General features: G+C 45.4%; 1 protein-coding gene across 1 annotated transcript in view; it reads right to left on the reverse strand.

Annotated features, from left to right (window-relative positions):
• smyd3 (SET and MYND domain containing 3) overlaps window positions 1-13,663 on the reverse strand; it is a 207,828-nt gene that overhangs the window by 43,572 nt on the left and 150,593 nt on the right. The window contains exons 7-8 of the mRNA XM_046366549.1: window positions 6,933-7,035; window positions 6,482-6,592 (exon numbers count right to left, since the gene is read on the reverse strand). Of these exons, the coding sequence (XP_046222505.1) occupies window positions 6,482-6,592; window positions 6,933-7,035 (214 nt within the window). The remainder of the gene's footprint in view (window positions 1-6,481; window positions 6,593-6,932; window positions 7,036-13,663) is intronic.

Here is a 13,663-nt window from a genome sequence, read left to right on the forward strand (position 1 = left end):
ATCCTCAATGACACGTTTTCCACTCAGTTTTCAAACTTTCTTCTTTCTTCCAATTGCTCCATCATAGTGAGGTGAGTTTTAAAAACGCAAACCGTTTTGATGATTTCTTTTCCATTCATAGAGGGACAATAGAGCCCTGACACCTGATAACCGCTAGCGATCAGCTTGACTCAATGGTCATGTAGAATTTTACTGCGGTCCTGACTCATGACTGCCAGGGTCGCGGTAATATGGTCGCAACTGCCCTGCATGGGACTCATTTTACTGAAATAATGATGTATTGTAAAAAAAATACCTAATTAGAGTCTGGCTGCAAACACACAAGAGAGAGAAGGTAGTGCTGGGGACCTGCTAGCATACACTGAACAGTTAACAGACATACACACACACACATAGAGAAGGTAGTGCTGAGTACCTAGCATACACTGAACAGTTAACAGACATACACACACACAGAGAGAAGATAACAGAGGCGACAGCTAAAATCCCCAGGCCTGCGTCCCTGTTTTTGAACTGACATCGATGCGTGTCAGCTTTGCAATATTCATCAGCCAGTGCTGTGTGTGTCTTCTGAAAGTGTCATAGACGAATGCGGAAAGAGCTGCCAGAATGATATTGTTCCTTTGTCTAGTTTGACAGACAGAAACAACAACTCATATGTGCGTTGATCCTCTGACTAGTTTGAATCCGTTACAATTGCCAGTGTTTAGTGAACCTTAACCCCAATGTGATATATATCACAGAGACCGGTGTTAAACCTAGGGCTGTTGCGGTGACCATATTACTGCCACACAGGCAGTCATGACCGCAGTATATGTGTAGTGTCCCAGGAAATGTCCTTTTAAGTACTCTGGACTTTGGTAGTACCCAACTTGCCATCTGGTCCTAATGGCCTGGTACTTTGGGCTCTATTGTCCCTCTAACCACTCTGACATGAATGCAAATACAACAACAAACATACATACATACCCTCACCATACAGTAGACCAACTCCTATTCTGATTTATTGTGATGGTGTATATTAAATTGATTTATTAGACTTAAAAAATGTAGATGTACCAAAGGCGCGCGTCAGTCATTTGTATGCTCGGAGGCCTGGCGATGCTCAACATGTTGATGTTAATTAACGTTCAATTACCGTGAGACCGGCGGTCTTTTGCATGACAATAACCGTCTGACAAAATGTCATGACCGCCACAGCCCTAGCCACACCTAATGAACTACTGACCATGGAAAGACAGAGGGAGGAAGAGAAAGAAAGAGAGAGAGAGATAGGGAGGAGAGACAAGTAGGGAGAAGGAACCAGGGATGGAGAGAGGCGAGAGAAAGTGAGGGAGACGGGACGAGAGGAGGGGGAGAGGTTGTGAAAGAGAGGGAGAAAGAGTGAAAGAGGATGCCGGTGATTGTCATTCTCTCAGGGAAGAACAATGGAAGTTGCTGACAATGCTGTGCGTTTGTGTGTGTGTGTGTGCGCGCGTGTGTGTGTGGTTTGCAGCCTGTCAGTGGGATTGGCGACATGAGAATGTGATCCGAGACAACACGTATGTTTCTCTACTGCGTTGGTCAGTGTGTGTGTATGTATGTGTGTGACAGGCTTTGGGGACAGATTACATTGGTGTTGACTCAGAAGAAATCCCATCATGCCTTGTGTCTTGAATGTTGTTAATTGCAGTGTCTGCCAAGTGGCAGCTTCTGAAGCCAAACATTATGCAAATCAAGGCTTTTAAGGTGTGCGTGCGTGCGTGTGTGTGCATGCGTGTGTGTGTGTGTGTGTGTGTGTGTAGACGTATTATAGTGGGGCGTTGTTTTTTCTGTGCCTCCTACAATAAATCTGTGTGTGACAGCACTGTTGGCTACTGTTAGTGTTTCTCTGTGCAGGTGAACAATAGCTCACAAAGAGATCTGCCTGCAAGCCTTAGGCATCACATCACCACACACACACTCACGCTCGCACACACACACACACACACACACACTACAAAGACTGAGGAAGACAATACGAGTCAATCTCAAAAGCCAACTTTCCAGTAGATTGAAAAGCACACACACACACACACACTAAAATGGGGAGGAAGGTTGAGAGTCAATCTCAAAAGCCAACTTTCCAGTAGATTGAAAAGCTTTTTCTGATAGAAAAATGGGGAGAGGTTGAGAGATAGAAAGAACAAGAGAGAGAGAGATCAAGAGAGAAGGGGAGGGGGTTAGAGATAGAAAGAACAAGAGAGAGAGAGATCAAGAGAGAAGGGGAGGGGGTTAGAGATAGAAAGAACAAGAGAGAGAGATCAAGAGAGAAGGGGAGGGGGTTAGAGATAGAAAGAACAAGAGAGAGAGAGATCAAGAGAGAAGGGGAGGGGGTTAGAGATAGAAAGAACAAGAGAGAGAGATCAAGAGAGAAGGGGAGGGGTTAGAGATAGAAAGAACAAGAGAGAGAGATCAAGAGAGAAGGGGAGGGGTTAGAGATAGAAAGAACAAGAGAGAGAGATCAAGAGAGAAGGGGAGGGGTTAGAGATAGAAAGAACAAGAGAGAGAGATCAAGAGAGAAGGGGAGGGGGTTAGAGATAGAAAGAACAAGAGAGAGAGATCAAGAGAGAAGGGGAGGGGGTTAGAGATAGAAAGAACAAGAGAGAGAGATCAAGAGAGAAGGGGAGGGGGTTAGAGATAGAACGAACAAGAGAGAGAGATCAAGAGAGAAGGGGAGGGGGTTAGAGATAGAAAGAACAAGAGAGAGAGATCAAGAGAGAAGGGGAGGGGGTTAGAGAAGGGGAGGGGGTTAGAGAAGAAATGAGCGAGAGAAACAACTTGAGCAAATCAAATCACTATCCATCAACGAATACCCTGAATACCCTGGAGAATATGCTGAATACCCTGGAGAATACCCTGAATACCCTGGAGAATACGCTGAATACCCTGGAGAATACCCTGAATACCCTGGAGAATACGCTGAATACCCTGGAGAATACCCTGAATACCCTGGAGAATACCTGAATACCCTGGAGAATACCCTGAATACCCTGGAGAATACCCTGAATACCCTGGAGAATACCCTGAATACCCTGGAGAATACCCTGAATACCCTGGAGAATACCCTGAATACCCTGGAGAATACCCTGAATACCCTGGAGAATACGCTGAATACCCTGGAGAATACCCTACCCTGGAGAATACCCTGAATACCCTGGAGATGCGTGTTCTTCTGATCCCTCACACCAGCTTCTACCAAGAGGACTGGCTGTAAAATGGTGTTGCTGGTTCAAGCCCTGCTACAGCTGCTCCACTTCAATCGCTACACTGAGATAGATGATGAGATGGGTGGTCCTGTGTATGATTCAACGGGGCTCATTATAGAAAACACTGTTCAATCTTCTCCCCCCTGCCTTCTTCCTGTCCTCTTTCGCTCTCTCCATCTCCTCACTTCCATCGTTTTAATACCACGACTCCATTGCACATCCTAGTCTCCGTGGCCTTGGAGCATGAAATTATACTTCTTAATTACAGCCTTTCACGGGTGGTGGGAGCGTGTGTGTGTGTGTGTGTGTGTGTGTGTGTTGTGTGTGTGTGTGTGTGTGTGTGTGTGTGTGTGTGTGTGTGTGTGTGTGTGTGTGTGTGTGTGTGTGTGTGTGTGTGTGTGTGTGTGTGTGTGTGTGTGTGTGTGTGTGTGTGTGTGTGTGTGTGTGAGATCAAATCAAATCAAATTGTATTGGTCACATACAGGTGGTTAGCAGATGTTAATGCGAGTGTAGCGAAATGCTTGTGCTTCTAGTTCCGACCATGCAGTAATATATAACAAGTAATATAACAATTTCACAACAACTACCTTTTACACACAAGTGTAAAGGAATGAATAAGAATATTACATATAAATATATGGATGAGCGATGGCCGAACGGCCTAAGCAAGATGCAGTAGATGGTATAGAGTACAGTATATACATATGAGATGAGTAATGTAGGGTATGTAAACATTATATAAAGTGGCATTGTTTAAAGTGACTAGTGATACATTTATTACATCCAATTTTTAATTATTAAAGTGGCTAGAGATTAGAGTCAGTATGTTGGCAGCAGCCACTCAATGTTAGTGATGGCTGTTTAACAGTCTGATGGCCTTGAGATAGAAGCTGTTTTTCAGTCTCTTGGTCCCAGCTTTGATGCACCTGTACTGACCTCACCTTCTGGATGATAGAGGGGTGAACAGGCAGTGGCTCGGGTGGTTGTTGTCCTTGACGATCGTTTTGGCCTTCCTGTGACATCGGGTGGTTTAGGTGTCCTGGAGGGCAGGTAATTTGCCCCCAGGCTGTTGCACCTTCTTTACCACACTGTCTGTGTGGGTGGACCATTTCAGTTTGTCCGTCGAGGATGTTCAAACTTTCCACCTTCTCCACTACTGTCCCGTCGATGCGGATAGGGGGGTGCTCCCTCTGCTGTTTCCTGAAGTCCACGATCATCTCCTTTGTTTTGTTGACGTTGAGTGTGAGGTTATTTTCCTGACACCACACTCCGAGGGCCCTCACCTCCTCCCTGTAGGCCGTCTCGTCGTTGTTGGTAATCAAGCCTACCACTGTTGTGTCATCTGCAAACTTGATGATTGAGTTGGAGGCGTGCATGGCCACGCAGTCATGGGTGAACAGGGAGTACAGGAGAGGGCTGAGAACGCACCCTTGTGGGCCCCCAGTGTTGAGGATCAGCGGGGTGGAGATGTTGTTTCCTACCCTCACCACCTTGGGGCGTCCTGTTAGAAAGTCCAGGACCCAGTTGCTAAAGGGCGGGGTCGAGACCCAGGGCCTCGAGCTTAATGACGAGTTTGGAGGGAACTATAGTGTTAAATGCTGAGCTGTAGTCGAAGAAGAGCATACTTACATAGGTATTACTCTTGTCCAGATGGGATAGGGCAGTGTGCAGGTGATATGATCCTTGACTAGTCTCTCAAAGCACTTCATGATGACGGAAGTGAGTGCCACGGGGCAGTAGTCGTTTAGCTCAGTTACCTTAGCTTTCTTGGGAACAGGAACAATGGTGGCCCTCTTGAAACATTTGAGAACTGCAGACTGGGATAGGGATTGATTGAATATGTCTGTAAACACACCAGCCAGCTGGTAGGCGCATGCTCTGAGGATGCCGTCTGGGCCTGCAGCCTTGCGAGGGTTAACACGTTTAAATGTTTTACTCATGTTGGCTGCGGTGAAGGAGAGCCCGCAGGTTTTGGTAGCGGGCCATGTCAGTGGCACTGTATTGTCCTCAAAGCAAGCAAAGAAGTTGTTTAGTTTGTCTGGGAGCAAGACATCGTGGTCCACGACGGGGCTGGTTTTCATTTTGTAGTCAGTGATTAACTGTAGACTCTGCCACATACCTGTCGTGTCTGAGCCATTGAACTGCGGAGGGAATTAGCTACACTGTTTGTATTCGGTCATGTTTCCGGTCGCATTGTTCTGATTAAAAGCAGTGGTTTGCGCTTTCAGTTTTGCGTGAATGTCGAATTCGATATGCTAATCAAATTTAGGGAGCCTTGTTTTCAGATTAGCCTTGTTAAAAATCCCCAGCTACAATAAATGCAGCCTCAGGATATGTGGTTTCCAGTTCACATAGGTCAGAGAGGAAAAAACGACTACTTCTCTATGTCTTGCTGCTCCTTGGAGTGAGAATGGTATTTTTCTTCTGAAAAGAAATGTCTTTATGTTCACATTCACACAAACACTTTATTATGCTGATAAAGTGAATGTGTTAATTACAGAGCAGAAAGCTGAACAGGCCGTGAAATTACAACTGACATACTGTTGATACTAGATCATTATCTGTTTATGAGAGAGCTGTGTGTGTGTGTGTGTGTGTGTGTGTGTGTGTGTGTGTGTGTGTGTGTGTGTGTGTGTGTGTGTGTGTGTGTGTGTGTGTGTGTGTGTGTGTGTGTGTGTGTGTGTGTGTGCGCGCGTGCGTGTGAGAGAGCTGCATAAATGTCAGGTTAATCACATGTTCATTAATAGCGAAATAGTGAAAATTGAAAGCAGCCAATCTAAAACGTCTAGAGAGCACTGACTCTGTGTCATAAGAAGCTGGTTCAAGTCCACAGCATGCATCAGAGCTGACAGGTGGAGGGCAGAGGGGGAGAAGGTGGAGAGGGATGGTGGACGACTGACAGCCTGAAAGATAAGGAGAGAGAGAAAGGGAGAATAAGACGGATGGAGATCGATATTGAAGTAGAAAGTGGTGGATGTATTATTTTTCCTCTTCCCCTGATAAGGACGGGGAACTTAGAGACAGGTGGAGGGAGAGAGGGCGAGAAGAGGCAGAGCATGAAAGAGAGGGCGAGGAGAGGCAGAGCATGAAAGAGAGGGCGAGGTGAGTGGGGAAATAAGAAGGGACGACAGAGTGAGAGGAGGAGACGAGAAAGCCGCAGGTACACAGACACACGGCAGGCTTCAGTGGTCACACCGAGACCATGCTGACACAGTGAACAGCGAGTGTGTTTGTGTGTGTGGCTGTAGTCTTACCATGTCTGCAGTGGTGCATCGTTGACACTGGCAGGTGAAATGGTACTGCTCCTCTAGCTGAGTCTGTCTGTCTCTGGTAGGAGCCAACGAACCAATGTAACTAATAGTCAACTAGGTAGAGGTAGAGAGAGAGAGGTAGAGAGAGAGAGGTAGACAGAGAGAGGTAGAGAGAGAGAGGTAGAGAGAAATAGGTAGAGAGAGAGGGAGAGAGAGAGAGGTAGACAGAGAGAGAGAGGTAGAGAGAGAGGTAGAGAGAGAGAGGTAGAAAGAGAGGTAGAGAGAAAGGTAGAGAGAGAGAGAGAGAGAGAGAGAGAGAGAGAGAGAGAGAGAGAGAGAGAGAGAGAGAGAGAGAGAGAGAGAGAGAGAGAGAGAGAGAGAGAGAAAGAAAGAGAGATATCACCGTTTTTTAATTTGCATCCTGCCTCAAGTCGACCAAAATCACACACCGTACCTCCTCAGCAGGTCGCATGTCTCTGGTGGCTCGGAGGTGGAGTGTTTCCCCCTCAAACATCATCATACAGCTGGGCCTGCAGTCATGGTTCAGCAACGACATACTGGGGAGGGAGAGAGGAGGTTAGCGCGTGTGTGACAGAGACCAAGAGATTGAGAAAGAGAGATTGAAGTGATGTCATTGACACACTCAGACACAAAGTCTTACAGGGCCGTTTAGCACTCTGTGTGTGTGTGTGTGTGTGTTGTGTGTGTGTGTGTGTGTGTGTGTGTGTGTGTGTGTGTGTGTGTGTGTGTGTGTGCGTGCGTGCGTGCGTGCGTGCGTGCGTGCGTGCGTGCGTGCGTGCGTGCGTGCGTGCGTGCGTGCGCGCGTATGAGAACCGGTTACAGTGAGCATCAGTAATACTGTAGATAGGTTGGTTGGGTAGCAGGGCTGGTTTACATGCAGATATGATCTTTAAGTAATGCCACACAATCTCCCGTCCCCTCCTCTCCTCATCCCCCCCGTCCTCTCCTCTCTTCGAGATGTTCTCATGGTTACTGTTCAGAGAAACTGGAACAAAGAGCTTTGAAAGTCACCCAAATAGCCTGCACCCCACACACACCCAATCACACCACGGTGATGTAACAAGAAATGACAAGGTGACAATGAAGTGACAGACAGCGATGAGGCGTGAGTGTGTCACAATGATCCATTTTGACTGGTCTGTGTCATTGCTCCTCAACCCCATCGCAGAGGTCCACCAGACAGCGCACACTTTTTGTTCAAGCCCTGCACGAACACACTGATGACCTCATCACAAAGCCCTTGATTAGCTGTATCAGTGTTTCGACTGTCAGGTGGTCCCCTAGTTGAAGGTTTGGGTAGCACTTCCGTCTGCCAATGCCTTCCTTTCTGCGTCTGGCCAGTGTTGACATTAGGCATCCGTGCTTACGTCTAAACAACACTTGGATGCTCTTACGTCTCTGTTTGGTATCTATACACTCACACACTAATGCAGGCACACACACACACACACACACACACACACACACACACACACACACACACACACACACACACACACACACACACACACACACACACACACACACACACACACACACACACACACACACACACACACACACACACACACACACACACACACTTAATGATAGGGTGTGTGTATCATTACACCTCTCCTAAAACATCCATTAGCAACCAACCAGGACTGTGGGAAATGTAATGGTCTGTGTTTCTATACCTGTGTTGATCTGTTCAGTGGTACTAACTCCACCTCCTCCTGGGTTCATTACACATAGTGTAGAGGCTCTCCCGCGGTGTTTCTAATGTTTCTGCTAACCATTTCTAACCACGAACCTAATCATTTACACCAACCATTCAGTATATTATAATCAAAACATGGACTTTCTTTCTTTAAAGCTCGATCATTTGACAAAACGGGGTACTTGTCCTTTTAGATACTTATGGACCCTCCATCTTGATGCTAGAATCCTTAGTTGCTACATCCATTTCCGGATGTATAAATTAATAATATTTACAAATGTATTCTTGCAGAATGTAACTTATAAATGCCTCATGAGCGGAGTTCAACTGTCGTACCCCATCAGAACCCCAAACATAAGCTTGTTTTTACTCCACATTGTTTACATTTACGTTGTTTACAAACAAACACTATACAGCCTCAAAACATTTTAGGGAAGTACATCTCTCCTTTCATGAACGATTTGTTTATGCATCTAGAATGCATGGGCATCCGATACAGGAACGATACGTCTAAGTTTGAAATGATTCGGTGTGATTCGGGTTTGATTAGAGCAATGAATTGATGCGATTCTGATGAACTGTTTTGTTGTTGTTGAATGAACACATTCATTTTCCATTTTAAATGAACATCTGCTGCTGAAGGGAGATCAGGAGCTGGGCCTCTGAGCTATACCTGTCTGAAATTAAGCTAGACCTGTCTGAAATTAAGATAGACCTGTCTGAAATTAAGATAGACCTGTCTGAAATTAAGATAGACCTGTCTGAAATTAAGATAGACCTGTCTTCTCTAAACTGAGTGGCCCTCTGTTAGTGTGCGTGCGTATGTGTGTGTGTGTGTGTGTGTGTCAATGGTCTGTGTAGGCACCTAAGCTGAGCCATTGGGCAGACTGAGCATCTATCACCCCTCTTACCAGATTAGGGGTGCGGAGAATGTACGTTATTTGTTCCCTCACTTTAAAAAAAATCTGATGAACTTTTCATTTATGCACATTGAACATGTTTTGAACTAGTACTATGTCCATATTTATAATGATAAATTAGCATTTAGCCAATTAATATAATGCAGCTTTGGATTTTACCCCAGTCTCGAAAGCTAATGTTTTAGACTGTTTGGAATTTTACGGAGAGCTTCTCTCGCTGCGACCGATGAATGCGAAATGATTGCTGTCCTTCATGAAATGAACCTGTTTATGTAAACATGACTAAATACACTGACTGTTTAAAGCAAAACTACCAAAACTATTTATTTTGGTGAACCTGAACAATCTAAATAATATAATGATTGAAAACCCCAATCAGCAGTTAGATGTGAGTTGCGCCCCATTCCGGTAGGCTGTACAACTCCGCTAAAACCAATGGTGTGTATTCATGTACGCCATGAATACAAATAAATATATAATCATTAAAAACACTTTTTTTTTTTACATCTTTTGTCTCTCTGTATTTCATCATTATCCTTCAACTCGCTAGAGGCTGTATCACAGGAGAAAGCAACCGAGCCAGGGAAACAGCGCCCCTCTGTTTCTCTACATGTAGGCCATCTCAAATCAAATCAAATGTATTTGTCACATACACATGGTTAGCAGATGCGAGTGTAGCGAAATGCTTGTGCTTCTAGTTCCAACAATGCAGTAATAACCAACGAGTAATCTAACCGAACAATTCCAAAACTACTACCTTATACACACAAGTGTAAAGGGATAAAGAATATGTACATAAAGATATATGAATGAGTGATGGTACAGAACGGCATAGGCAAGATGCAGTAGATGGTATCGAGTACAGTATATACATACGAGATGAGTAATGTAGGGTATGTAAACAAAGTGGCATAGTTTAAAGTGGCTAATGATACATGTATTACATAAAGATGGCAAGATGCAGTAGATGGTATCGAGTACAGTATATACATACGAGATGAGTAATGTAGGGTATGTAAACAAAGTGGCATAGTTTAAAGTGGCTAATGATACATGTATTACATAAAGATGGCAAGATGCAGTAGATGATAGAGTACAGAAAATACATATACATATGGGATGAGTAATGTAGGGTATGTAAACATTATATTAAGTAGCATTGTATAAAGTGGCAAATTATATATTTTACATCAATTCCCATTATTAAAGTGGCTGGAGTTGAGTCAGTGTGTTGGCAGCAGCCACTCAATGTTAGTGGTGGCTGTTTAACAGTCTGATGGCCTTGAGATAGAAGCTATTTTTCAGTCTCTCGGTCCCTGCTTTGATGCACCTGTACTGACCTTGCCTTCTGGATGATAGCGAGGTGAACAGGTAGTGGCTCGGGTGGTTGTTATCCTTTATGATCTTTATGGCCTTCCTGTGACATCAGGTGGTGTAGGTGTCCTGGAGGGCAGGTAGTTTGCCCCCGGTGATGCATTGTGCAGACCTCACTACCCTCTGGAGAGCCTTACGGTTGTGGGCGGAGCAGATGCCGTACCAGGCGGTGATATAGCCGACAAGATGCTCTCGATTGTGCATATGTAGAAGTTTGTGAGTGCTTTTGGTGACAAGCCAAATTTCTTCAGCCTCCTGAGTTTGAAGAGGCGCTGCTGCGCCTTCTTCGCGACGCTGTCTGTGTGGGTGGACCAATTAAGTTTGTCCATGATGTGTATGCCGAGGAACTTAAAACGTACTACCCTCTCCACTACGGTCCCATCAATGTGGATAGGGGGGTGCTGCCTCTGCTGTTTCCTGAAGTCCACAATCATCTCCTTTGTTTTGTTGACGTTGAGTGTGACTTCCGGCGCCAACAGAGATGGCCGCCTCGCTTCTCGTTCCTAGGAAACTATGCAGTGTTTAGTTTTTTTACGTGTTATTTCTTACATTGGTACCCCAGGTCATCTTAGGTTTCATTACATACAGTCGGGAAGAACTACTGAATATAAGAGCAACGTCAACTCACCATCAGTATGACCAGGAATATGACTTTCGCGAAGCGGATCCTGTGTTCTGCCTTCCACCCAGGACAACTGAATGGATCCCAGCCTGCGACTCAAAATAATGACGTCGTAAAAGAGGCAAACGAAGCGCTCTTCTGGTCAGGCTCTGGAGACGGGCACATCGCGCACCACTACCTAGCATACTACTCGCCAATGTCCAGTCACTTGTCAACAAGGTTGATGAAATCCGAGCAAGAGTAGCATTCCAGAGAGACATCAGAGACTGTGACGTTCTTTTCTTCACGGAAACATGGCTCACTCGAGAGACGCTAACGGAATCGGTGCAGCCAGCTGGTTTCTCCACGCATCGCGCCGACAGAAACAAACATCTTTCTGGTAAGCAGAGGGGTGGGGGCGTATGCCTTATGATTAACGAGACGTGGTGTGATCACAACAACATACAGGAATTCAAGTCCTTCTGTTCACCTGACTTATAATTCCTCACAATCAAATGTCGACCGCACTATCTACCAAGGGAATTCTCTTCGATTATAATCACAGCCGTATATATTCCCCCTCAAGCAGACACACCGATGGCCCTGAACAAACTATATTTGACTCTTTTCAAACTGGAAACCACATATCCTGAGGTTGCATTCAATGTAGCTGGGAATTTTAACAAGGCTAATCTGAAAACAAGACTCCCTAAATTGTATCAGCATATCGATTGAGCAACCAGGGCTGGTAAAACCTTGGATCATTGCTATTCTAACTTCCGTGACGCATACAAGGCCCTCCCCCACCCTCCTTTCGGAAAAGCTGACCACGACTCCATTTTGTTACTCCCTGCCTACAGACAGAAACTAAAACATGAAGCTCCAGCGCTCAGGTCGGTTCAACGCTGGTCCGAATCCACGCTTCAAGACTGCTTCGATCACGTGGATAGGGATATGTTTCGCATTGCTTCCAACAACAACATTGACGAATACGCTGTTTCGGTGAGCGAGTTCATTAGAGGTCATTAGAAAGTGCATTGACAATGTCGTTCCCATAGCAACAATTAAAACATTCCCAAACCAGAAACCGTGGTTTAATGGCAGCATTCGCGTGAAACTGAAAGCGCGAACCACTGCTTTGAACCAGGGCAAGGTGACCGGAAACATGACCGAATACAAACAGTGTAGCTATTCCCACCGCAAGGCAATCAAACAAGCTAAGCGTCAGTATAGAGACAAAGTAGAGTCACAATTCAACGGCTCAGACACAAGAGGTATGTGGCAGGGTCTACAGACAATCACGGATTACTAAAAGAAAACCAGCCCCGTCACGGACCAGGATGTCTTGCTCCCAGGCAGACTAAATTACTTTTTTGCCCGCTTTGAGGACAATACAGTGCCACTGACACGGCTCGCAACCAAAACCTGCGGACTCTCCTTCACTGCAGCCGACATGAGTAAAACATTTAAACGTGTTAACCCTCACAAGGCTGCAGGCCCAGACGGCATCCCCAGCCGCATCCTCAGAGACCAGCTGGCTGGTGTGTTTACGGACATATTCAATCAATCCTTATCCCAGTCTGCTGTTCCCACATGCTTCAAGAGGGCTAAAGAAAGCTAAGGTAACTGAGCTAAACGACTACCGCCCCGAATGCACCAATTTGTAAGTCGCTCTGGATAAGAGCGTCTGCTAAATGACTTAAATGTAAATGTAAAATGTACTTCCGTCATCATGAAGTGATTTGAGAGACTAGTCAAGGACCATATCACCTCCACCCTACCTGACACCCTAGACCCACTCCAATTTGCTTACCGCCCAAATAGGTCCACAGATGACGCAATCTCAACCACACTGCACACTGCCCTATCCCATCTGGACAAGAGGATCTATCTGATGCTGTCTGGTCCAAACAAGTATGACATTGTTGCCGTCCGTAGCATTGAAGGCAAAAGGGAAGCCCGTTTGGATTCGGCGTCACTCCTATCAAATCCCATTGACAGCATACGTCATTGACAAAAAAAAACTTTAATTGTTGCATCTTGTTGTGTTGTTGTCCTCCGGTGACTAGCTGGCTAAAATAGCCCCTTTCCTAAATTGGCAATGGATGGAGATAGGGATTTGGACTCATGGTTTTACTTAATTCCCTGTACTTGCCAATGATTATAACGGTGATTCTGATCCAACCATTAATTCATACATTGTTGTGCCCCTGGCCTGAGAGGATGGAAGTTCAACATGTAGCTAGGAGTAGAAGGCTAATGTTAACTAACTAACGTTGCCCATGAATGGAAGTTAGGCTATCGAGCAAGCATTTTAGCCAGGTAGCCTTGGACAACAAAAACTAAAACTGTGTACTGTATGACAGTGTGTCATCAACATGAAAGAGAGGAGGATGGCATTGGCATTTCTCTACAAGTAGGGTGAGTCAACAGGGTTTTCCTACTTGCACGAAACGCGCGCACAAAAACACACACACACACACACGCACACACACGCACAAATCAGAACCATGGACAGCCACATCATATTTGGCTTACGTTTGATTGGACTAAATTGTTATTGGTAT

The sequence above is a fragment of the Oncorhynchus gorbuscha genome, linkage group LG10 (assembly GCF_021184085.1).
Source record: "Oncorhynchus gorbuscha isolate QuinsamMale2020 ecotype Even-year linkage group LG10, OgorEven_v1.0, whole genome shotgun sequence".
Taxonomy (NCBI): Eukaryota; Metazoa; Chordata; class Actinopteri; order Salmoniformes; family Salmonidae; genus Oncorhynchus; species Oncorhynchus gorbuscha.